Source organism: Aphelocoma coerulescens, chromosome 2, assembly GCF_041296385.1.
Source record: "Aphelocoma coerulescens isolate FSJ_1873_10779 chromosome 2, UR_Acoe_1.0, whole genome shotgun sequence".
Taxonomy (NCBI): Eukaryota; Metazoa; Chordata; class Aves; order Passeriformes; family Corvidae; genus Aphelocoma; species Aphelocoma coerulescens.
In genome coordinates this window covers 52,813,857-52,840,205 of record NC_091015.1, presented here as the reverse complement: position 1 = coordinate 52,840,205, position 26,349 = coordinate 52,813,857, and the positions used below count along the sequence as shown (strand labels likewise).

Genomic DNA, 26,349 nt, shown 5'->3' with positions numbered 1-26,349 from the left:
CCCGGCGAGGCTGAGGTGGTGGCAGCGGGAATGGGAAAGTTTGCCGTGACCTCACATTAGTTTTTAGCATTAGTTTTTAGCATTAGTTTTTAGCAGCAAAACTCTAAAACGCCGTCACTTTTTGCTGAGAGCAGCAGGTTCCCGCCGCCTGCCCCTCCGGCTCCCCCTCTCCGCTTTTCCCCAGCCTTTAGCGGCGGCTGGCGCTCCCCCTCCCGGGCTGCTCCAGCAGCGTTCCCAAGCAGGGAGCCGCCGTGGGACGGGGCGGGAGCGGGAGAGAGAGGGAGGGAGAGAGGCGGCCCGCGGGGCAGCTTCCTCCCGCTCTCCCTTCCTCGTCCGGCCGCCGCAAGGAGCGGACCATGGCCCGCAGCCGCCGCCGGGAAGGCTCCGCGCCGGGCACGTCCCCGCCGCCAGGTCCGGCCGCGGGTACAGAGCCCTGGGCTCGGGGTTAGAGCCTCGCCCGGGGCGGGCGCGGGGCCATGGGCACGGCGTCGTCCCTGGTGAGCCCGGCGGGCGCGGTCGGGGAGGTGATCGAGGACACGTACGGCGGCGGCGGCGAGGCCTGCGAGATCCCGGTGGAGGTGAAGCCCAAGGCGCGGCTGCTGCGCGGGTCCCTGCGGCGTGTCGGCGGCTCCCGGCCCGGCGGCCTCATCGGGGCCAGCTTCAAGTCGACGGCCTCGGTGCAGGAGCTGGAGTGCGTGGCCGAGTACGAGCGCCTGAGGAAGGAGTACGAGATCTTCCGCGTCAGCAAGAACAACGAGGTGGCCTCCATGGTGAAGAAGGAGGCCAAGCTGGACAGGGAGAACAAGCGGCTGCGCGCTGAGCTGCAGGTAGCGCCCGCTGCCCCGCGGTGAGGGCACTGAGCAGTGAAGCTGAGGCTGCTAAGGACCCGTCCCGCTTCCCGGGGAAAGCTGTGGCAGGGAGGTGACGGGTGCGAGGAAAGGCAAGGTGCTGCGGAGATGGTGCGTGCCCCAGTGCTCTCCTGCTGAGCCGTCGGGATGCCGTCAAAGTGCGCTTCTGGGGATGGAGACCACACCCTGCGCGGCTGTGAGGACCAGTGACAGCGCCCGAGGGAATGGCCTGAAGCTGTGCCAGGGGAGGCTTAGGCGGGATATTAGAAAATGTTTCTTCACCCACAGGGTGGTCAGGCACTGGAGCAGGATCCCCAGGGAAGCGGTCACAGCACCAAGCCTGACAGAGATCAAGCGTTTGGTCAATGCTCTTGGGCACAGATTGTGACTTTTGGGGTGTCCCGTGCAGGGCCAGGAGTTGGACTGGATGATCCTTGTGGTTCCCGTCCAGCTCAGCATGTTCTGTGATTCTGGCTTCCCTACCCAAAGGAGAGATGTAGGGTTCTGGGATAATACTGTAGTCAGACATGAAAAGTAATCTAAAACCTCTTATCAGTGATAAAACTCAGAAAAAATGAAATATTCAATATTTTCAGGCACTTCAGAAAACATACCAGAAAATACTAAGAGAGAAAGAAAGTGCATTAGAAGCTAAATACCAAGCCATGGAGAGAGCTGCTACTTTTGAACATGATCGAGACAAGGTCAAAAGGCAATTCAAGGTATGGTTTGACTTTTTTTTCCTGGGGAAATGACCAAAAAAGATGGATGTCACTTGTTCACGTTCCCCAAACAAACCCTTCTCCAACATCTATCATGAGGGCCTCTCCTTCTTAAAGAAACCTTAGAGTGTCATAGCTGTAGCTGCCTATTTCCATTAAAATAATCCTACCAAAACCTCTCTGTAAGACTAAGAGGAAAAAAAAAAAGGAAATAACTTTTTAAATTTTAAAAGGAGAATATGGAGTGATATATCATAAACCAAATTCCTGCTTTGAATTTGAATGCAGGAGTATATTCATATTTGAGAGTGACAACAAAACATGAGCTGCAAACATGCTGAAGGAACGTATAAACACAGGGTTCCATTACTTCTGTATAAATTTTATATATTCCATTGTAAGGTGTAGCTCTACATTTTTTTAAAAAGTGGGTATTAGTGCATCTCTTTTGACTGCAAAAATATGATAGCCAGTTAGTGACAGTTTGCACTCTCTGGAGGGATGACTTGAAAGGCCAGGCAGATGTTTCTGTTTTTCCTTTGCTGCAGATGATAATTATGCCACCCAAAACAGGGCAGTAGGTCCTAGTTTTTCACTGTTTTCAAGATTTTTCATGTCCTTACTTGTAGCTGTTTGTAGCTACATGTAGTTCATGTTTGGCAGCTATATAAAAAGAGCATTGGTTTTGACCTTATTAAAGAAAATGAGACTTGAAGACTACTTCATCTCTTTGAATTTAAGTCTTGGGTCATGTTTTCTTCCCCACATGATGGTAATACTTTACAAACAGGACAGCTAGAGGTGCTTGATCACTTTCTGTCATAGGAAATTTAGATTTCTGCAACAATAAAAAGTAAATACAAGATTATATGTAATTTAAAAAAATATATGGAAGAATAAAAGGGAAACTTTGAAAAAATTGTTATATGTAGTGATTTTAGCAGACAAAAAATTTAAAAAAGTAAAAAGTTATTTTCATTTTTAATGAACATACTAATGCAGGCTTCTTTCAGAATGGTATGCTGAGGTTTATAATGGTAAAATTTTAAAAATAGGTAATTTTAAACTATGGTTTCCTGCTCATTTCTGACTCATGATAGCTTCATGTTCACATTCTCATGCCTCTGCCTGGTAACTGAATGCCAGAAACTTATTTTTCCAATTGAAAGTATGTGACATGAGCTCAGGAACAGATACTGAATTTTAAAAGATTTTCTTTTCTTTCCTGCTCATAGATTTTTAGAGAAACTAAAGAAAATGAGATTCAGGACTTACTGCGGGCCAAACGAGAGCTAGAAGCAAAACTCCAGAGACTTCAGGCCCAGGGAATCCAAGTGTTTGATCCTGAAGAATCTGATTCTGATGATAATTGTACAGATGTTACGGGTGAGAATTTTATCCCAAACACTTTGTGTTGGAACATGACCGAAGTGTCCAAACAGTAAAGCAGGAGACAGATGTTTATGTTGTTTTGAAAAAAGGTTTTATTAATCCAGATGAAAAGCAACTTAAAAGTAGTTTGAAGGTAAAAGCAACAAACCTTGCAAACTTGGTTTAGATTGTGGGAACCTCATATTTCTGGTGTTACAAATGAATAGATGAAGGCAGAGTACTGTCTAGACACAGTGACTTGAACACTTTTTAAAAATTGTTCCGTCAACTGTTCTGAGTTTTCTAGTCTCTTTCTGAGTTTTCTTATTCTAGAACTGAGAGATAATGCTGCAAAGGATCCAAAAATCAGACCTGAAACTAGAGGGAGTCTTAGACACTTTGGATGATGACATATGCCAGTGCCAGCTGCTGTAGGTTCCAGAACAGCAGAATTAGATATTTAACAAAGATGAAGTATGTACAAAACCTTGTATATTCTGTATGAGGAATTTAATAACATGGAAAGGGTTCAGATGTGAGCAATCTATGTAACAGCAAATACTAGGAAATACCCTCAGCCTTTGGTGTCATGGATTCTCATTAGCTTTGGACAAGCAACAGTTTAGAACTACAGCACACAAAGGTGTGAGTAAATCTGCTGAAGGAGAAAAAAAATGATAGTCAGTGGCATGTGGCGGTAGGTTTCAGCTGGAGTATTTAGGACTGGTAATTTACCTTGTGTAGTGACAATGAAGAGGGGATTTTTTTTTTGTTTTCCTATTCTTAGCTACTGGGGCACAATCTGAATACTGGAATGGAGGAGTGTTGGGAAGTGAGCCATCCATGGGTAGTATGATGCAACTTCAGCAGTCTTTCAGAGGGCCTGAATTTGCTCATAGCTCCATAGATGTCGAGGGACCATTTGCAAATATAAATAGAGGTAAGTAATGGTAGTTCGTTTTGCTGGGATTGTAGGTGTCTATGGAATTTTTCCAACCATTCTTAAGTAACTCTGTTCCTTCTTAGATCCTTTTCTGTCCATTCTTGGGTAATTTAACTAAAGGATTGTTTGGAATTCTTTGCAAAAATAAAAGGACATGTAGCTAAGTTGTGTTTAATATATGTGATGACTATGGTATGTGCAGCACTGATTTAGCAAACAGCAGTTACCAGTGCTTTCTTGTATGTTCCTTATGTTCACAATGGAAGATAGTGACTCTTTCTTTCAATATCTGCTGGTGTTCTTTTTTTCATTTGTATTCAGATTCTCTACTTCCTGAGTATGAACATCACATTTGTATTAGAATAAATTATACCCCTGTTTTGTCATTGAATTTGCGTGGGTTTTGACTCTGCCTAGGGGGCCACTTATGGAAGTCTGATTGCAAGACCAGGATGTACGTGTTGTTATGCAAATCAGTGCTTGATATTTTCTTGTCAATAATTGCTGCTTTTGAATTTTGTTTCTCAAGTGGCCTCTTGTAAATTGGCTTCTGATACTCTGGTTTCCTTCAGCCTTTCCTGACCCTGAAACCTCTCCTACATATAGTTGACTTCGCTGGCAGTTTCTCCCTTTTGTCTTCAATCCTTCAGTCTCTAATTCAGAAGTCTGTGCCTACAAAGTGGGAGGGTGAGGGTCTTCCCTGTGATGGCTCCGGCTTCATACACTAAGCCTCTCATCAACCTATGTGGGCCTGAGAAGAGAACCTATTCCTATCTTGAAAGAATGACCAGCCACAAAATGAAGGGTCTAAGAAAGTTTTAAAACTCATTGCTTCTGTAGGGAATAAATATACAATGCTGCAGAAAGGAATGGATTTTTTCTCCAGAAGAGGAAGTTCCTGCAGTGTTTTGCTGTCATTTATTCATATGGTCTAATTGAAATACATGTAGATCTGAAGGAAAAAAAAGTGTTTGCTTATGAGTGAATTTATTGCTCTTGCATATTGTTACTTATTTTACAACTATCAGCTTGATTTTGTGGAAACATCTGATCAATCCTTTTTAAAGGAAATATCATTGTGATGATAATATAAATATATTTAATACTTTTATTTTGCCACATTATCAAATTGTATGACATTATCAAATGATATGGGTTCTCGAAGTTCGTAAAATTTAAATAATTGAGTAAAAACACTGCTACTATTTTAAATAAAATGTAGTATTCATGATGTTAGGAGGTGATGACTTTTCTGTTATGCAGTGTAATGACATGTGAAGATCTCTAAGACTTCATTTTGGTTTTTCTTTTCATTGGCAGATGATTGGGATGCTGCTGTTGCCAGTTTGTTGCAGGTTACTCCTCTGTTTTCCCACTCTCTGTGGAGTAACACAGTAAGATGTTATATTATCAGTACTGATGAGACTCAGCCTGAAGTGAACATCTTTGTTAGAGTGAGTACATCACAAACTTATGCTCCCTTATACACTGTCTTGTTTCCAATGTGATGCTGGTTCAGAAATTTGTCTAATATTTCTTGAAAGCTTTAGTAGGTGTAGTCTGATTTCAGTGAAATCAGTGAAAATATTGTCAAGGGCTTCAGGGGAAGAAACTGCTTAGAAAAAAGAAACAGAGATCTGTTTGATAGATTCTTAGTGCTATGCATATTTAGTAATAAAGCACTGTTACTCACATTTGCTTTCAGAACTACTCTCCAAAACTTCAAAGAGTCTGTGAAACAATGGGATACTTCTTTCAAGTTGTTAATTTTTCAACAGAGAATGAAAGGCCTCTTCAGGATGTAAGAAAATGGGAAATCGAAAAAAGTTCATTAGTCATTTTACTCCTGCATTTAACTTTGCCAAGGTGAGTATTTTCCAGGCTGGTGAAACAAATGGCAACTGGTAATTTATGCAGAGTGCATAGCTTATTAAAATGTATGGAATGCTTTGCTCAGTACATTGCCTAAGCTAGTAACTTCAAAGTGATACTCCTTCAAACTTTAGGTTTGTTAGTGCAGATACTTAAAAGAACATACCAGCTTTGTACCATTTTCTTTTTCTTGTAGCTACAAATTCTCTTAAAATACAGCTTGAACGATGTCTTCATAAATGTTTTACTTTCCGAGACCAGCTCTCTGTTGTGTGTGTGGCTGTGTCTTAGGAATTCAAGATGGCTGGTGTTAATGTCCTCAGTGTTTTTTATTTCCTTATCTAGCCTTACACTTGCCTGTAGTGTTTGTGGTTTATTCTATTGCATATTAGTGCCTGGTTTTGGCTGTCTTTCAGACTAATTTCATGTCTCTCCTCTGTGTTACCTTATGCTAGCTTTTGACAGTTTCAATTTACTAAAGTAATGATGTTTCATGACAAATAGTGATGGAATGTGTTCTGTTTGTTCAGTGAGTAATTTCTTAATCTTCTAGAAGAAAAAGCATGATTCACTAAAGAAAATAACACCAAAGGAGGGATACTTTTCAAATTGTGTTAGGAATGTTACTGGTATGCATTATATGCTGTTGTCAAAAAACCCAGTTTTATGCATGTGGGGCACAAATGCGTAAGAACAAAATATGCAAGGGAAAAAAACCCAACAGTATTAATTTAGAGAATTTCTCTTAGAAAAACTCTGATGAAAATTGTAGTGCTTTTGTAAAGATGGTAATATTTGAGGAATCCTGTCTGCTATTGTCAGCATCCCCAAGTAGTATGGTTCCTTCTGTGGAACAGCAATAGATATCCATGGATGTCATTCACATATATAAATGCAAAGTGCTTTTGAATTTGGAGGTGTCAAATTCTTCTTTTTAAATTCTAGAAATTGAAAGACTGTCCCCCAAGACATCTGATAAATACTAAAGGAATTTTCCTAAAAAGATCAAAGAATAGAACAGAACCTTCAGATAACTGATAGCAAAGCATATACATGATGCTTATTAATGATATGTGAAACCATGTTCTTTCCATGCAAGGCAATTACCATTCATGCTGCATATTGGTATGACAGGAAAAACAGCTTTTAATTTACAAATCAATAATCATACAAATTAATAAATGGTTTTACTGGTTTTGGTACAAGTAGCATAAATCTCCCTCTCTTAGCTTTTCCTTGCTTCAGAATTTTTCTCAAATTCCCTGTTGAAGTATTTGATTGCTTTTTGTTATAAATAGATGTGACTTTTGAATTAGATTTTGCAGTGAAATCCATCTTTGGAGCTTGTGTTGATTGAACTGTTTACTACAGCAGTGTAATATAGCACAAGAATGCTGATTTCCAATCTAGTTGTTTGTTGGAGGACTGTGAAGAAGCCTTCTTGAGAAATCCAGAGGAAAAACCCCGGTTAATTTACCACAGAAGGGAGGATGGCAGAGTCAGTTCAGTCGCAGTGCAACAGTTAATTGAGCAAATTTCTTATGTGAACAAAGCAAAGGTATGGCATTTAAAAATTGCTATAAACAACACTGCATGCTAATAGTCTCAGATTTTAGGAGAAATTGCATTGCACTTATTGCTCTGGATGCTCATTCTGTGAGCAGATGGATGAAGCTGAAATTTATGAATATAATGAAATTTTCATTAGCAGGGGAGAAAAAAAAGCCACTGCATTTTCACTGAAAAAAAAATGGCTGTGCTGTAAGGTTAGAATTTCTTACCTCTGTTTAGGCATTTAAATGGCAAAGTTGTTTATCTGAGGTCCCTCTGTAGCCACTGAAGGGAATGAAATGTACCTCCAGAGAGATTCCTGCTGCCTGAAAATTGATCAGTTACCATTTATCTTCATCTGCAGAGACAACTCTTGAGAACAGCTGAAACTAGATGCTCACCTTTTAAAGTTCTTAGGCAAAGTGAATCTTATGTAAGGAAGGCAACAGTGGAATTTAAATGTGTTCCAAAATGTTTTTGTTGGAAGTCCTAAATACTGTTCTCAGTTGGATTTAGAGTTGCATCATGCATTGCCATTTACTTTTTCAGATGATTGACCATGTTGGTGGTGTGGAGGACGGAGCGTATGAAATCTATAATTGTGTGGAAAAAATAATTAAACAGGTAAAGCACATGAGGCATTTTAGCTTTTTGTGTCTACACTGATTTATGATCTTAAATTATGTCAGTGTGATTACTATGTGGTACTTAGATGTGATTCAAAATATCTCTTTGTTTTATCATTAATATCTGGCAAGCAAAGAAACGTCCAAGTGGAAAATAAAACCCCAAACTGAGCTCTGCTTTTATGGACAAAAGCACAAGACCAGGGAAAAGGGTTCTATTTATGGGCCTAAATTAGCTTTTAATTTCTCTTTATCTGTATCATAGATATGTTCTCTCCTTTTTCTTGTGGTGAGTTGCTTCCTCTATGAGATATCTAAAATCAGTGTCTTGAGACCTGTGCATTCAGAGTTAACTTTGTTTCATCTAATTGCTTATTTATTTGTGTTCTCTGCTACCCTAAAAGGAAATGAGCATATTGGTGTTAGTAGAGCCACATTCATATTGAGACTAACAGCAAATGTACTTGCACTATAGTTGCAGTTTTCTCCATGTAATTTCTTTTTACTTAGGATATATTGGGATGTGAAATGACAGACCTGGAAGGCAAGGATTTGGGTAATAAGGAAGAGCCCACTGCTCCTGAAGAAGAAGTTTTTGGTGATGTATTGTGGGATGCACACGACGAACAAGAACAGATGGAAGCTTTTCAGCAGGCCTCTAATTCAACATGTGAGCTGGGATTTGAGAAAGTAAGTACATTATAAAGGTATATGGGTGAAGAGAAAGTCATCACTCACTTCCATCCCTTGTTTGGCAAGATGCACTTCTACTGAAGAAGCTGTGTCTGAGAGCATCCTGGAGGCTATCACTCCTTACACTGGAAGAAGCCATATGTCTAATATAGATGGCATATTTCTTTTCTGGGAGAGATGCCAGGTGATGTGTTGTTGAGTGACATTGATGAAGAAGTAGTTGTGCCTGCACTGACGAAAAGCACTGTAAGTGTGCCAGAAGCAGAGCATCCTCTTAGACATTGGTCATCAATAGAAAACACTCTGAATATCTATCTTTTCTTCTTTTCTTCTTTTATTTCTCTTTTATTTTTCCCCAAGGAAATCCAATCTTTTTCTTGACACCTGGAGTTTGGTCTTTAGGCGATGGTTAATGAAAAGATTTCGTCTCATCATGCAGCTATAAAAGAAGAACAAAGGAAACTTGAAAGTGGAAAGCTGTTGAATAGCTCAATATTTACTCATTACTGGAAATAAATTTTTTAAAACATTTCAATTTGCGAGTATCAGGAACAGTTATATGTTGAGAAGATAAAATGAATGTAGGAAGATAAACATCAAAGTCATCACAGTGTGTGGTGCAATAATTTATTGGGGCAATGTAAGCATGCAGTTTCTGTTACTGTATTTAAATTCTTAGTACCCCTATTTTACTAGCACAATATATGTTTTTACTTCACCACTCATATCTTGGTAATGGTTTGGAGGATTGTGCCATCTTTACTACATTCTAGAGCAACAGAATAATAGCGCATTAAGGAAAAAAATACCAATATGTGTCTTAATGCACTTCTTATTTTGGAGACAAAACATTTCTCCCAAGCAGATGAAGGGTGTTTTGTTTTGATTTATTTTGTCATCTGCTACAACAGTTTTGGACATTCATGTGGTGAAAGAAAGCCTTCTTTTTTATGCTTAGTGTCTCAAAATATTCATGGCAGATGCCAACTTCGAAGGCTTTTTTCTGGCAACCATATCCAGTGCGGAGTAGTTTGGGAAAAGGAGGGGCGAGGAAGCCTGAACAAATATAGAACCCAGTTGCTTTACTATAGTAACACTGTTTCAGTTTATTAGCACTGAAGATTCCATTTTAAATAGAGTTTTGAAGAAAGTGTTAATTACTTTTACACTTTTTTAAAAAGAGAGAATAAATTCTGGGGTTTAGGTGTTTCATTGCAACATCTATTTACACTTGTACTGTATTGCATTTCAGTAGTTACTCCTTCACCTTAATAAATCAGTACATACATTTTGAATCTAAATGGTTTACAATACCAGGCACTATATTTGATCCTTAAACAGTGGAATATTTATAATGATTGCTTCTTTTTTATAGTATTTTGAACGTCTAAATGACCTAGTAGCAGCACCAGCACCAATTCCACCGTTGCTTGTATCAGGAGGACCAGGCTCTGGGAAATCTCTCCTTCTGTCAAAATGGTAGTTTAAATTTTTTTTTTTTTTAATAAATGAAATTTAAGAAAAAATTTCCATTACATTTCAAACATTGTGTCAGTCTAATAAGAAGTAAAATGGGGGCATTTAGAAAGCACTGAAGTTATTGAGGCATCCTGGAAAGATTTGTGATATTGGAGTAGCTTATTTCATCTGGACTGCATTTAACATCTCCCTGATTCCAGTTGCAACACCTTACATATCTGTCTTTGCACAGCATTACAATGTTGTTTTGATAGCCCAATGATGTTGCCCTTCTCTGATACACAAGAAGGGTCCATTGGAGTCTTTTTAACTGAAATAAAGAAAAAATCCTGATAATTTATCATAGAAATGTATTTTATGGTCACTTGTATGCTATGACAAAATTTTCTGTCATAAAAATAAATTGATGGTGTCATTGCCTCTTAAAAGCTTAGGGGCCTGTGACTATTCAGTGCCAGGAAGGGCACTTATTAATTGCTTTCAGTACTGGGGAGAGCAAAAATGGAATCTCACCTTAAAAGTTCAATTGTAGCTCAGGAAATGTCTGTCCTGTTTTGTAAAATAAACATGGAACACGTGTAGCTAAGATATTCTATCTCCTTTGGCAAAACGGATGCTTTTTGTTTGAGATCTATTTGCAAAAGTAGAGTCTGTTGAGTCCTTTTTTTTTTTCTTTTCTTCTCTTCTTTCATTAGGATTCAGTTACAACAGAAGCATTCACCAAACACTCTAATTCTTTACCACTTTGTTGGGAGGCCCATGTCTACTAGTTCAGAATCTGCATTGATAATTAAGCGCCTGACTCTAAAGGTAATGCTGTATTCCATCCCCTGCATCACATCTTTCTTTGGGAACTGCCAGCATGTGTATGTCCAAAGATAACATTTTCTACAAGTTTTTCAGCATCAGTGGAAAGCAACACAGATGTAATAGAAAAATATTCAAGTTCAGATGGGGAGGCAATCTGGGCAACCTGGTCTGGTTAAAGATGTCCCTGTTCATTGCAGGGAGTTGGACTAGGTGGCCTTTAAAGCTCCTTCCAATCCAAACTATTCTGTGAGTCTATGAAATGTAAGGTGTTACAGAATGAGGGGAATCTGGTCCTATACATTTAATGTAGATCAATTAAATAGCACCTCTGGGATGTCCGTAGTAGATCAGCATTAGCAGTTACATTTCCAGTGACCTATATTGATGACTTACAAAACCATATAAACTCCTTCCAAAATTCTCTGCCATCTGGCCAATGAGAGAGGCAGGTGGTACCTCTTCTGTCTATGTGCTTAGAAACCTGAGGCTGTATTGGCCACTTGGCACCATCTTGTTCCTAGACTAGGTTCTCTCCTATGTTAATTTATTTTTAATTGTGTGCTAAATATGTGGGGAATAAGCAGGGATAATTTTTGCGCCAGGGTCTGAACTTGCTTTTTCCATCCCAGAGTGGCACTAAGGGCTTTACAGTCCTAAAACCTGTAGAAAAATGAAATCAGATGTGCTATCCTTGCAATTTTCTCATCAATCTTAGATGTTTGCCTGTTTAACCTGTGCAACTTTAAGTCCTTTAAGTCTCCAAATTTCTTGTCCATTGTGTAAACTGAGGTTATCTCTCTAGAATTTACGCATTGAGTTCAATATTCTTTGTTCTGCATATGCCAGCTTTCTGCATATACTAGAAGGAAAGAACTCTGTGTGAACTTGACTAGAAAAATTGCCCCCAAATCACACAGGATTTTTTTGGGGGAGAGGGTGAGGTATGGGAGGGGAACTGTTTTTTTTTCCTCTCTTGTGTCTATAGGACTTCTTTAAACTATCCTAGGTGATTTTAAGGTAGAATTTCTTGTACATGTTTATAATTCTGCAGCTTATGCAACACTCTTGGTTAGTATCACCTCTGACTTTGGATCCAGCTAAACTTCTGGAAGAGTTTCCCCGTTGGCTAGAAAAACTTTCTGCACGCCATCAAGGCAGCATTATTATAATTATTGACTCTATTGACCAAATACAGGTATGTTTTCAAAATCTTTGCCATTTGTCAGTCTAAAGGCAATCTTGACTATTTTAATAGGTTCAGCCATATCTATGTAACATAAATATTAGTGTTTGCTTTGCTCTGAAGAGAATATATAGAAAATAGTTTTGTAAAAAGTGCAGGTGAGTTATTTTTGTAGATTAATTTTTTGGGAATTTTTTTTTTCCCTAAATTTTATCTTAACACCTTAATTTTTGAGCAGTCTGGGCACATTAGCTATCCAAAGATTCAAGGCTGTGAGCTGACTTAATGGGCATGTAAATAGCCTGGTTTTTATGAGGTTAACATTTCAAAAATAGTATTCTATCTGCTTTATTTAGTGTAAAGTTGTGCTGATACATATCAGATCATGAAAGATTTTAAAGGACACTGGAGAGCATTGAGTTGAACACTTAATGAAACATAGCAACTTCTGGCACTGTTTTGAACAACCTCTATATTAAGGAATGAAAATTTGTTTTTAAGCAAGCTGAGAAGCATATGAAGTGGTTGATAGATCCACTGCCAGTGAACGTGAGAGTGATTGTATCAGTGAATGTAGAAACGTGTCCACAGGCTTGGAGGTATGTTATATTTCTTTGATGTGTCAGAGTATCCTGGGTTAGAATTATTATTTTAAATCACAGTTACTCATTGAAGAGCAGACAGATTTGTCAAGACAGGGAGATTTAATAGGATTAGATTTTGCAGCCTATGAGGAAAATGAAAGCTTCTCTATCGTAGCTGCAATGACAGATTTTAGCTGTTGAAAAACCAGATTTTTGTTTTGCTGTGGTGGATCTATCCACATGACTGTATGAAAGACGATATTAAATGCAGTTAGATGCACATCAAGAACTTCAGTACCATGATGTAGATTCAGGATAAGGCTAAAAGTGGAAATTTGACTTCAGATGACTAGAATTTCATAGTAGCAGGGAACAGCTTCAATTACTGCTTTGATATAAATCTTTAAAAAGCCCTGGAACTCTGATATCTTTTTTTCCTTTTGTGTGCTATTTAATAAGGTTCGAATATGACTTTGTTCTCTCTTACCAAAGGTTATGGCCCACTCTTCATCTTGATCCACTGAATTCCAAAGATGTTAAATCTCTCATTAGTGCAGAATGTAACTCTGCAAATGTTAAATTGACTAAAGAACAGGTATGTCTGTTGCAGTTTTTCTAAAATATCTTACTCTTGTAAAACTTTTAATGAAAACATGGAAAGAGGAAATAAGCCAAGCTGCCAAAAGAAAGAATTATATTTAGCTAACTAAATAGGATTGCTCAAGATAGCATGAAGGTTTTTTACTTCATAATTCATAATTCATATAATTCATAATAAAAAAATACTGGAGTATTTTTACCCCATGGCTCATAGCACTGAAACACAGATGGAACAACATAAATTTTTAACACAAAAACTGAGCAGTTGCACATACTGCTGTAAATGTGTTATTTTATTTTAGAATACCAGGAGATTTAATAATGTTTTCATTAATTATTATTGCATAATACTGTAACAATGATTGGCAGAGTCGGAAAAACAGTATTTTACCTTTGCCTTTGAGACTGATTCTGTAAGGTAATCCTCATGTTGAGATATAATGCTAGATCCTAACTGTTCATCTTAAATTCAAATGGGAGTTTTCACTCATATGCTCCTATAGTTAGAAACATGTGCAGTATTTTGTGCACTACTTACCATGTTATAGCCTTCAGATGTTATAGATAGAAGAATATCTAGAACTATTGTTTTCTTATCAAATTGTATGGTTAGTTTCATCTCAGTTCACAGATTTTATTTGAAATGTTGTAGGAGAAGAAGCTTGAGAGACATTGTCGTTCTGCCACAACTTGCAATGCTTTGTATGTCACTCTTTTGGGCAAAACCATTGCTTGGTAAGTTGAGGTGTTCTGGAAGTGACTGTGCTCATCACTTAAAGATTAGAAGACTGTAAGTAGGTTAGCCTTTTGAAATGCTTTCATTTAGCACAGAATGAATCTTGTTAAGAAAAAACAATGGAGAAGTTCTCCCTCTTCACTGACTGTGAATGCGACGGGAACAGAAATCAGCGAGTATACAACGACCAGTTTGATACTAAATGAATCCAAATAGTTGCACCTATTTGTTTTCAGCTCTTCTATTTCTGTTTTATGTTATTCTTCTTTCTGGGTGTATCAGTTACTTCAGTGCTTTTTAAAGGTATTTGGAGAATGTTGGTATTGTGTTGTTAAACAGTTAAATTCAGGTGTGTTGTATTCACTGATGTACCAGAGAGTTTGCCCCATTGCTTTTTAAGGCTACAAGGATGTTCAACAACTGTTTAGTTCAACAACATCCTGCATATGGTCCTTAGCCTTATAATTCCCACTGTGGAGAAAATTAATCTTCCCTCTTGTGCAAGAGAATACGTAGTAAGTGCATTTGCTTATTATAAACCTAGACTTCATCTTGTAGAGAAAGGTGCATTTTTAGTTAAGAGACTCCCAGAAGACAATACACTAATTGGTAATTTACTCCGGGTGACTGATTTCATTATTTTTGTTCACATTTTATATTCTAGAAGACTTAATTGCTCCTGGAAACATGCTTTGTAAATGCATTAAATGAAACAGCAGCATGTGGTTTTATCTTTATCCATCCTGATGTTCGTATTTGTATTCCTGCTGGAGAAAAGAACATTGCTGTGTACTTTTTAAAATAAAACTGTTGCAGCTATTTAGAAAAATCAGACAATATGACAGAAATTGGCTTGGAAGAACTCACCCCTTCTTTGTTTAAATCTCACCAGGTGCTATGCACCTTTTGAACCCAGTAGGAATCCAGAGAATATTTGAGATAGAGCTCTTCAGTAGTTTCAAATCAATCTTACTCAGCCAAATTAAATATGCTAAACCTTACCCTTTCTGTCTTTCTGCTCAGTGTTGGAAATACAGGAAATATTGATGAGATTCTTCAGCAGTGTTGCCAGTGTCAAGACACAGTGTCACTGTACAGGCTTGTTCTTAGATCAATTCAGGAATCATTGCAGAGTGATAAAGAGAAAGGTCTTTTGAGAGAGGTAAGCAGAGAATGCATCACTATTTCTACAGGTAATGAATACCCTTTCCTGTAAAGAGTTTTTCTTAACTTAAAAGTAAATACAAATTTATATGAGTTCATAAGTATGATTCAGAGATTACTGTGTATTATTATTAGTATAGAAGGGGTAATTTAATAATTATATCTGTTGCATAACTACAGAATGTATGACTGCTTTGTATTAAATATAAACTGAGCTGTTGTCTCACAGAATAAGGCAGGGCTTTTACACTATGATGTGATATAGAATTAGCACTTCCTTGCTGATCACTACGTGATGTAGTGATAAACTACATTGAGCATAGTAAATGCAACCAAAACGTGGTGTCTTGGAATACAGACATTGCTTATTACATTTCTGGCTCCTCTTCCTACCTTTGCAGAATTTCCCTCTTGTGCGAAGCATTTTTTTAATTAGGACACAATACTGAGAATTGCTACTTTGGTGCTTGCAGCATAGAGACCTTCAGCATATTGTACTTAGATAAAAGTTCCTCATGGTAATGGAGTTATTCTCTCCCAGTGTTTTAGAGGAAAGCCTAAGGAGCCATTTGTTTCTCCCAGAGTGTCCCATTTGGTGCTTTATCTATTAGAATATGAAACCATTGACACTGAGGTCTCTTCTTTGAGAAGAAGGAAAGGGCTTGTGTAGGCAGGGTTTTTTTTCCTTTGGCTATAAAGTTATCACAGTGATAAATAGGATTTTTCTCGACATTTCAGTGTAACTAAGCTCTCCAGCAAATATTGCTAACTGTGTGAAATCTGTTCTCTGCTCTGTGTAGATACTGTGTGTCATCGGTGTCAGCCACAATGGGGTGAGTGAGTCAGAGCTAATTGAGCTTTATCCTGAGCTGACTTCTGCAGTGCTGGCCTCGCTCCTTCACAGCCTCCACAAAATGTGTCTGCTGACATACAGCTGTGGTTTGCTGAAGTTCCAGCATCTCCAGGTAAAGTTTGTAATTCTAAACAGGCACAAGGGAAGCTCCATCCCCCCCCAACTCCAACCCCGATTTTTTAGATAAGTTCTGTTGTTAGTTAGGTTGGCCTTGAAGTGTTTGTGCTTGCTCATCCATTCTCCTTAACATCTAGTGTGATTTAGAAACACCTTGAAAGCTACCAGAGCTGTGATACCAGTATTGCTGAAAATCTGGCCTTGTAAACCTTCATAAATTTCTAATCTATTAGCTGTTAACTTCATGTATCCTCAAAAACACTGGCTCCACAAAAAACCAAGAAGAATTGAAGGAGAAGGGAATATTCCCTGAATAACCAGAGCTGTGGTCTAATATAATATAATTTGTTTTTAGTGCCTTTGTCATTGAAAGATATTCAGTTCTACAACGACATTTGTTTCATCTTGCACAGCACCCTGTGTATCATCAGCACTTAAACAAATTAAATGGATTCCCTTTCTTTTAATTCTACTCTCTTTCAGGCTTGGGAGATGGTGAAACTAGAGTATATGGAAGCAGATGAAAATGTTATTTCTGCCTATAGACAAAAACTAGTGGAATATTTCACCATGCAGTTAAGGTAGGTCAGAATTCTTCAAGAAATGCTAAATTGCAGACTTTATGCCTCATAGTTTTGTTTTCTTCATATACCTTCTTTGAGTTTAGGAAATTATTATGGAAAAATAACTATGCAAGATTTTCAGTTTAGGAGTTTATTTATTGGTTATGTTGCTTTCTAATCATGGAAAAGAATGAGGTCTGTGAAGGGGAATGGGCATATGATAAAGTGATCATGGGAAAATGTAGGGCATGAATTTATACCATATCGGTTATATTGTAGTCTCCAAGCCCCCATGGATTTTTAAGTCCCAGCAAATGCTGGGAAATTTGAGTTTGCTCAGGACTTGAAGCAGAAGACCCCTTATGTTCAGGAAGCAATTAGCACATAGATAAGAGCAGGTCCAGTAGGACAGCTGAACATCTACAAGTTCATATCCAGCTTGAAAACTGATTTGCATTTACATCCTGCATTAGTGTGTCTCAGCTGCAGGCTGCTGTTTATTGCTCCTCCAAGAATCCACTGTTAGGTAGCAGGAAGCCAAGAGGGCTACAGTGTGCCAGACAAAGGAGGCACAAAGGGACAGTGGGCTGCTGCAGGGCTGCAGTCCTGCTGGCAGGCACAGATTAGCCCTTATGGGATGGAGAAGCAGCTTCCTGTGCAGTGCCCTGAGGGTTCCAGTGCCTTCTGAGGTGAAATTAAAATGAAGATGTAAGAAAATGGAGTACATAGGTCTTACAGTAATCTGTTTGTTCAGACATTCAGATATGGAAATTGTATGCTTGCCTAGTTTTCACATCAAATTGACAAGTTGTTAGCCCTGTCAGAGTTTTAATTTTAATTTGTTTTTCTTTCAATAGTCAAGACCGAGTGACGTGGAGAAGTGCAGATGAACTTCCCTGGCTCTTCCAACAGCAGGGTGATAAGCAAAAGCTCCACCAGTGTCTTCTGAATCTCTTTGTGTCCCAAAACCTTTACAAAAGGTACAAAGGTAGCAACTGCTTTGGCCATTATAAACATTTCAAAGTAATTTTTATCAATATAAATCAGAAAGCAACAAATTCATATTAGAAGTATTTAAATAGTAGAGGCTGAAGGACTAAAGGCTCTTTCCATATGAATAATGTATTTTTTTTGTTCTGTTACACCCTGGGGGTTTGGTAAAGGAATAAATACTGCTGTTGAATAACGTTAGTCTCCATGGATTGTGTCTGTGGATGCTGTAGCATAACAACATCATTTGTGCATATGGGCCTTTTTGCCTAAGCTAACATCTGTCTGAATAGAGGGGGATCAGAGATAAGATTCTTATTTCCTTGTTAAAACAGGGGACATTTTGCAGAATTGCTGAGTTACTGGCAGCTGGTTGGGAAAGATAAGAGCTCTATGGCAGCTGAGTATTTTGACTCTCTGAAAGAATATGAAAAAAGCAGTGAGGGAGAGGAAAGTATGATCTGCCTGGCTGATCTTTATGAGACCCTGGGACGGTTTCTTAAGGACCTAGGTCTTCTCAGTCAGGTAAGTACATTTAGAGATTGTTGTAACAGCAAAAAGGCAAATTAGGCAGAGCTCAGTGTGTGCTTTCTATGGCAGTAGTTAAGTTATTGTAGCATAGGGGATGCTGCCTGCTCACGCTCTGGACTCGGCTGTTGCAGGCTGTAGCTCCTCTGCAGCGCTCTCTGGAGATTCGAGAGACTGCGCTGGATCCAGACCACCCAAGGGTGGCACAGTCACTCCACCAGCTGGCAGGAGTGTATGTTCAGTGGAAGAAGTTTGGAAATGCTGAACAGCTGTATAAACAGGCCCTGGAAATCTCTGAAAACGCCTATGGAGCTGAACACCCTCGGGTGGCGCGTGAGCTTGACGCACTTGCGACCTTGTACCAAAAGCAGAACAAGTAAGCTTAATTACACTGCCCTTTTTGTTTTATGTGGAGGTAGTAAAAAAAAAGAATAACAGCAAAGGTTTTCTTCTTGAAGCCAGAGTTTTTCTTTGGTTCTTTTCTTTGAGTTTCCTATGTTCAAATGCAACCATGAACATCCTCTCTCTATTCTTGTAGCGGGTCACCTAAGAGGGGCCAAATTTTGTGCTTAGTTTCACAAAAACTTTTAGAGATAAATGAGGAACATTGTCTGGCCCTAAGCATTTTGGGTATTTTTATATTTGAAAAAAAGTGGGATTCTTTTCAAGATTCTTAAATTTTCAAATCTGTCCACTCAAGTAACTTAGAATCTTTCCAGCATATTTATTGATGCTACATTTGACATTCTTCTAACACTACAAATTACTTTCAAGATATGAACAAGCTGAGCAGCTGAGGAAGAAGTCCTTCAAAATACGCCAAAAAGCAGCAAGGCAGAAAGGCAGTCTGGTAAGGAAGTGCTTGATATTTAAAAAAAGGTGCAGGGCATGTTGCATCTCTGCTATACAGATGATAAATTGTGTCTGTGGAGCTGACAATGCTCCAGGGCTTTTGATAATTGTGGGCATAGGTAGTAAAGTAGCTTAGCAGCAGCTTTGGTAGCTGCCTTTTCAACTCTGCTGGAAGTGGAGATGTATCAGTGCAACTGGAATGGAGTTGAGAGAAGTGGAAAAGAAAGAAGTGGATATATACATTTCAGAGGTGCAGAATTACAGCTGATACGATTGTGTGTCAAAGTGACAGTGAAAAAAGGTGTTCTCCAGAATAGCTGAGGTGTTTATCCTACTAGTGAGCACAGTGCTTACTGCAATGGAAAATCCCAGTAAAAATATTAGGTAACATACAGAGTTTTTCCCTGTTTTCTTCTGTGTTATTTTTAAGCTACAGGGTTTCTCTTGTCATTTTTGAGCTAAGAGTTTATCATGTAATGCCTCTACTGTAAGAGTTCAGCTAATAACTCCAGAGCTCTAGTTGTAGCTCTAATAGAAATAGTAAAAAACCATAAACACGTTGCTATTTCTACAGTGATTAAATAAGAATGAATTTGGTTCATGACAATTTGATCTGTTTCTGTAATGAGTTCTGCTGCAAAAATATTTTAATCAAGACTGCAAGGATCAAAAATAGGCAGAGTGTGTAAAAACAGCTGGCACTTTTTACTGTGATTTATTTTGCTTGTAAGCATTAACTTGTCTGCCCATTTTAAAAAGATTGATGTGAAGCCTTGAGTAGTATTTTATATGCGTTTGTATGTGGTGTTCAGGATTGGAGATTATATTGATTTTAAGTTTTGAGCTTATAAGCCTAAGAATTGATCTGAATTGGTTATTTGAACTGGGCAGTTTAAGCAAATTAGCATGTGTGATAGAGGGAGAGCAGTGTGACAACACAGTAACTTGAATTGCCTGGAAATTTTCACCAAAATTTCACTTTTTTTGTAAAATTCACTGTTAGATTGTAAGTAACCATGTGCCATGTAGCTCAAAAATAGAACTTCAGGAGGATTATTGAGCTCCTTTGGCACCAAACTAAGTCTATTGGTTTTCTAGCTTTAGTGTTAAACTTTGTAAGTACTGGTGACTGGCTTATGTTACCTTCTCTTTGCTGCAGTGTGGTTTTGCTCTCCTGCGTCAGAGAGCCCTGCAACTGGAAGAGCTCACATTAGGCAAAGATACACCAGATAATGCTCGAACCCTCAATGAGCTTGGAGTCCTCTACTACCTGCAGAATAATCTTGAGTAAGTTGTACTGATTGTGACACATCCACTGAGTGTTCTCAGGTGTCTGAATGGAGGCAGAGCATTGAGAACTAGCATTAAATGCAGACACATGATCAATACTTGTTGTGTGACCACCCCTGATTCATTCTACTGGTTTTTGTTCACTGTGAAATTAACTCCTATTTTCTATTTGGTGCTGTTGGCATGTGAGTATTAAACAAGTCAGTGTACTTCCTGCATTCAGAATTGGTGTTACAGAGTTAGCCTTTATTGCAAATACCAGTACTCTCTCAAATTTGTGCCTTCTCTACTCAGCTTCTCTATTTTGTGACTCCTTTGCTGTGCTCATCTTTGAACAGCAGGATTGTTGTTTTTCTATGACAGTATTAAAAGAAGTCCTGACCTAAATAGTCACTGGGCTTGTAATCCTTAAGCTTTTACCCTGATGTCCTGTTAAAGACAAAAAGGGCCAGAACAGCACAAAGGTGCTCTAAAAGCAGACAGAGATAAGCAGGGGTGTTGGAGAAGGGGAATAAAAGGTGCAAGACAGTTCTGATTGTATGTTTAGCCACTCTTCACATCAACCTCTTCAGCTGACAGAGGAATCTAAACTGTGTGTTGTGAGGGAGTTGTAAAGTCACCTAAATCCCACTCTACTGAACTACAAAAGAACTTCTGTTCTTTTCAGAGAAGAACAGACGTACCCAGAAAAAAAAGCACAGAGTAAGCTCTGGAAGTATTTTTACTTCTAGTTCTTTCTCTACCTGTTTATGGCACCAGTAGCTTTTGGATAATTACAGAAGTATATCATTATCTGGGATCTGTATACAGAACTTCTGTTAAATGCATGACCTCTTTAGTGAAGGAATTTTATTTTTAATAGTTGGACATGTGGGGTTTTCATCAGTTTACCTTCATGAGGTGACTGATTATAGAGGAGCAATATCTTATCTAATCTCATACCAGATTGTTTAATATCCTACATTATTCATACACAGTTCCTATTCAACACAATCTACTTCAAGAGTAGCTGTATCTCTACTATTTCAAAGGTAAGAAAAGGTATAAACTTTGTTCTAGTGGAGGTTTAAGGAACTTTTAAAACTGGATATTGTGTCTCTACTCAGAACCGGCAAGCCCAAGACTTTCATGTAGCTAAAATGAAATCAGTGGCAGAAGGGTATGTCACTTAATGAATAGTTTGTCACACATCATCCTCCAGCCCTGGCATAGAGTGAACACCTTTTGACACTTGTCTAAGAGCTCCAGAATTGAACCTACAGTTCTGTGTATAAATGGTCTTTTTTTCCTCTATAATGTAGAATGGATTTTTCCAATTTACTAAGCTGACCTGTTGAGAATAGCATCACGCAGAATTTGTGTGTATGTCAGGATGAGGAGCTACGTAGTTATAATGGATGCTGTCAGTCTTAGGGGGGGATCATCCAATGTTTTGATAGAGGAGCTGCTGTAAAACTGTAATGAAATAGTAGTACCCTACTGTAGTGAGATAAAACGTGCCCATTGCTTCAGTGGTGGCATTACACAGAGTCTTTTCTACTTTGTCAGTTCTAAACAGATTCTACTACGAGTTTCCAAGGCTGAGCTTGGCACTTCAGCCTGTACAGATGTTACCAGCTTTAAAATATTGATGAACAACTATGTTGTGTAGGACAGCGGAGCTTTTCCTGAAGCGCTCATTGGAAATGCGAGAGCGAGTGCTGGGATGCGAGCACCCAGACTGCGCGCAGTCTCTGAACAACCTGGCAGCCCTGTACAATGAGAAGAAGCACTATGACAAGGCTGAGGAGCTCTATGAGAAAGCTTTGGACATCAGGAGGAGAGCCTTGGCTCCAGACCATCCCTCCTTGGCTTATACTGTGAAACACCTGGCAGTGCTGTACAAAAAGATGGTGAGCACAAGCCTGTTACTTCTTCATATCACCTAAATTAACTGTAATGTCTTTTTCTCTTAATGGAAAAATCATGTTTTAGGGTGTAGGAATGGTTCTTGTTACACAATGACCTTGAACTTTACAGTCAGTTTAAGGGTAACTTGAAGGCTTATGAAGGAGATAGTACTTCACAAATAAACTATCTGGCTGAGCCACCTTCAGCTTATGTTGACTGAGTGAAAGATGAGTATTACTCCTTTGCAAAATGCACTATGAGGCATAACATTAACTGTAGTACCAACTTCTGCATTTTGTAATTTCAAAATGTTTTATGAATATTTGTGTTTGTAGATTGTTGTTCTAATCATTTGGTATTATTAGTGTAGTAGTGATATGCTATTTCCAACAGCTGAACCAAGATAAAGTTCAGTGGGTTATAAGAATTTTATTTATTTTATATTTTCACATTTTACTGTTCTTCAAAGAAAAAAAAAGCCCTTGAAGATAATCCCTTGGATCAAATTTGCTTGTGTTTTCACTAAATAACTCTTACTTGCTATTGTGTGCATTAAATGGTTTTGGGTCAAGTTATTTTCTCCTCACTTCAGCTTCTAATTTTCATGCTGTTAGAAGCTGCAAAAACACTCAATATTTGCATCAAAAACCTCTTTGCTGGTTTGAAGGAGCACAAATTAAAAGTCTGTGGAGAAAATTATTTCAATAAAAGTACAACAGAAAATTCTTTTTACAGCCTTCTCAATGAGACACTTGTGGGCAAAAAATAAATTAGGAAAGGAAGAAATAGACCTATCTGAGAAACACATTAACTGGGAGTTGAATATGCCCAGTATTTTGGAAAATTAGGTTCTAATATTTATGATAAACAATTGTGCAGAATATAGCTATTAATTAACCAAAGTTAAGCCCTTATTCTAGAAACAGTTAGATCTTCTCCAGGGCTTTTGTTTAAAATAGGTTTTACTGTTACCATCTTGATACAAGAGAACTGAATAATTTTTTTCCCTGTTCTTTCTAGGGAAAGCTTGACAAGGCTGTTCCTCTGTATGAGCTAGCAGTGGAAATTCGACAGAAGTCATTTGGCCCAAAACACCCGAGTGTAGCAACTGCTCTGGTAAACCTGGCTGTGCTTTACTGTCAGATGGTAAGTTTTTCATGCCTAATGTTTATTTCTCCTGTCTTAGGCTTTTTTATTATTTGTACCTAAATGAAATGAAAGAAACCTGATCGTATTTAAAAGGGAGATTCCTCATAGTACTTGAAAATTCTTGTGTTCCATTTTAAACGTGGAAAGCATACTTGGCAAGGAAAATGTATGCACGGAAAAGATAATTGCTGTGACTGGTAGGCACCACACTGCATCTAGGGTGCATTGATACTATGTTGGCAAAAAAAAAGAAAAGCCATTGTAATACACATCTGTAACAAAGAAATACACATCTGTAACAAAGAAACCTTCTACTACCCAAAGAAAAAGCAGATTGAAGCTTTGCCTCTCTATGAACGCGCACTAAAGATTTATGAAGACAGCTTTGGCCACATGCATCCTCGTGTGGGTGAAACACTGAAAAACTTGGCTGTGCTAAGGTAAGATCATATGCTTCAACCCTATAAAAGCAAATTACTGCATGAAACATCTGGCCTTAGGTACTTTCTGGGAAAGTAGAGTTTTAATTACACTATGTTGATAGTATGGTGTATATTTCAATGTAAATGAATTTAGAGAATTGTTTTATTTGCTTGCTTCAACTTTGTTTTACTCTTTTCCAAAGCTATGAAAGGGGAGACTTTGAGAAGGCAGCTGAACTTTACAAGAGAGCTATGGAAATAAAAGAAGCAGAGACTTTGTTGATAGGTGGAAAAGCAACTTCTCGACACTCATCAAGTGGAGACACATTCAGCTTAAAAAGTGCATTATCACCAAACGCTTTCCTGGAACACGGACAAAGGTGATACAAACCTGCTCCAATAAAAGGCAGTCTCCACTGATATTTTCAAGTAGACAGAAAATAAATAAGACAAATCCATTTTTGCAAGGATTACATACTGTTTTGGGACCGACACTTGTCTTCAGGAATGACATGGAAACAAAAGTTTCAGCTTGAAATCCTTCTGCCTTTGCAGACTGTATGGTATGAAATGAGCTTCTTTCACTGTATATGGGTACACACATTAGTCACTTGCTGAAGTTGTAGCTATTACCAAAAACACGGATGCCTCGTAGCCTAAGTGCCAGGATTATAACAAATTAAGCTGAACCACTTGTATAAACTCTAAGGGTGTTTTTCTGTGTTGCAACAGCATGTCTTAGAGGATTTGTGTATTTTTGTTTCATCAATCCTTCCTGCCTTTTTACCGGCCTTTAAAGTTGTTTCTGAAGAAATGGTAATTTTGAAAAATCTTTGAAAATACTGTTTAACCTGAAGTTTTACCTCCAGGGTTATTTCAGCCTTAAGCAAACTTTCGTTCAAGGGACTTGTGCAAAATTAATTGGTTTCCTTGGGAAGCTAGGGTATCTAAATATATCATCATCTACAGTTAAAGCTGTTGTAAGATTCCACTCTGTTCAATCAAAATACTTCCAGTGAAGAATCAGAATGAAGATGATTATGGCCAGATTTCCTGTTGTGCAACCTTTAGCAATACTTTCATTTTTTAATCTTACTGGATCCCTTAAAATACAAGAATGTTTGTATTAGCTGGGAAACACTAGTGATGCAAAATAGTTTGCCATCAGATAAAGAATCATTAATCAAATCTACCTGCCTGTTGTATTTCTTAATACCTGAGTCATCTGGAAGAATCAGTTTGAGTTCTGTTCTCATTCAGTCTATAAATGCATGCATCAATTTAAATACATACTAAAAAAAGACTTTTTATAAAAACTAACGTAAGTGGAAATTTAACTGAAATTCTACTATAATATTTCAGAGGCAACTAATGTAAAGATTAATTTGATCCAGTTTGAAAAATGCAAATGGCTTTCACTTCAAAGGAGTACCTACCTTTCACAGTGTTTTTTCTCTTTTAGAGTAGAATTAAATATTATTCATTTCAGCCCATGTTCTGATTAGGAGGAACTTAATATTTTGGTAATGCAGTAAAAAAAAAGGTGTATAAAACTGACAGCACAAATATACAACCCAAATTTGATTTTTAATATTAAGGTTTAGTTGAAAAAAATCAGAAATATCTCTTGAAGTTGTTAGGATAGAGCACTAAGAGTTGACACTTAGTAATAGCTCTCTGGATCTTTTCCTCTTATTCAGAAAATGGGTTTGTAAGCAAAGCAAGGGTATTACCACTCTTTTTCAGCCACCTTGGAAAGTTTTGAAAATTGGAAAGTTCTTTGCAGGATTGTCACCAACTAAGAAGAGGGGCAAAAGGAAAAACAAACAAATACACATGCAAAAATACCCAAACCAAAATAACCCTCCAAAACCTCAACCTACTCAGCTTGTGTGTGTATGTTGCCTGATGTTCTTACAGCTGGTGATTCTCTCCTCTAAAGAACTATCAGATGTCTGGTCTAGCTTGTCACCTCTGTTCTAACATGTACACTGATACATCTTCCTCTCCTGAATGGTTTTCCTTATTGTTGCTAGCTTAAATAAGAAGCTACTTTCTAGATCCTCAGTGTTACTGTTGCTGAACTGTTACTATTCTTCCATTGACCAACTTCTCTCCAACTTCCTCATAGCTTGCAGGGTTGGTTTTGGAATAGAAAATCAAAATAAAAATCTGGTCCCTAGCAGATCCGGGCCATCCACTGCCGTTTGGCAAAGACAATGAGGGATCCTGTGCCTACTCTGTGAACCCAAAGAAAGCTTACAAGACAGTTTCCATGGAGTTGTACCTCATGGACAGCAAGGAAAAGTCATTTATATATATGGGGTATGCCAGATAATACTTTAGTGTAGGAGAACTCCACCTCAAAGCAGAGGGTCACCAGTTTCAATGGAGATTTAATTACACTGTCAGAGTATCAAGATCTGAATAATGCTCATGAGACACTGTAAAAACTGAACACTTCTTTTATAAGATTGCCAAATAAACAAAGCTGGACTTAACTCATGGCAATA

At 38.3% G+C, this 26,349-nt stretch overlaps 1 protein-coding gene across 1 annotated transcript; it reads left to right on the top strand.

Moving 5' to 3' along the window:
* The first annotated feature begins 313 nt into the window (after window positions 1-313).
* NPHP3 (nephrocystin 3) lies at window positions 314-26,337 on the top strand. The gene is made up of 27 exons (XM_069007461.1): window positions 314-827; window positions 1,445-1,570; window positions 2,806-2,956; window positions 3,729-3,881; window positions 5,205-5,338; window positions 5,590-5,750; window positions 7,167-7,314; window positions 7,857-7,931; window positions 8,444-8,623; window positions 10,002-10,105; window positions 10,801-10,915; window positions 11,967-12,110; window positions 12,600-12,697; window positions 13,175-13,277; window positions 13,935-14,017; window positions 15,042-15,180; window positions 15,983-16,147; window positions 16,636-16,733; window positions 17,573-17,695; window positions 18,041-18,230; window positions 18,368-18,609; window positions 19,008-19,083; window positions 20,245-20,372; window positions 22,027-22,267; window positions 23,286-23,411; window positions 23,739-23,854; window positions 24,040-26,337. Exons 1-27 carry the CDS (start codon window positions 477-479, stop codon window positions 24,218-24,220), a joined length of 3,951 nt encoding a protein of 1,316 aa, XP_068863562.1. The 5' UTR covers window positions 314-476; the 3' UTR covers window positions 24,221-26,337.
* Window positions 26,338-26,349: the final 12 nt, after the last annotated feature.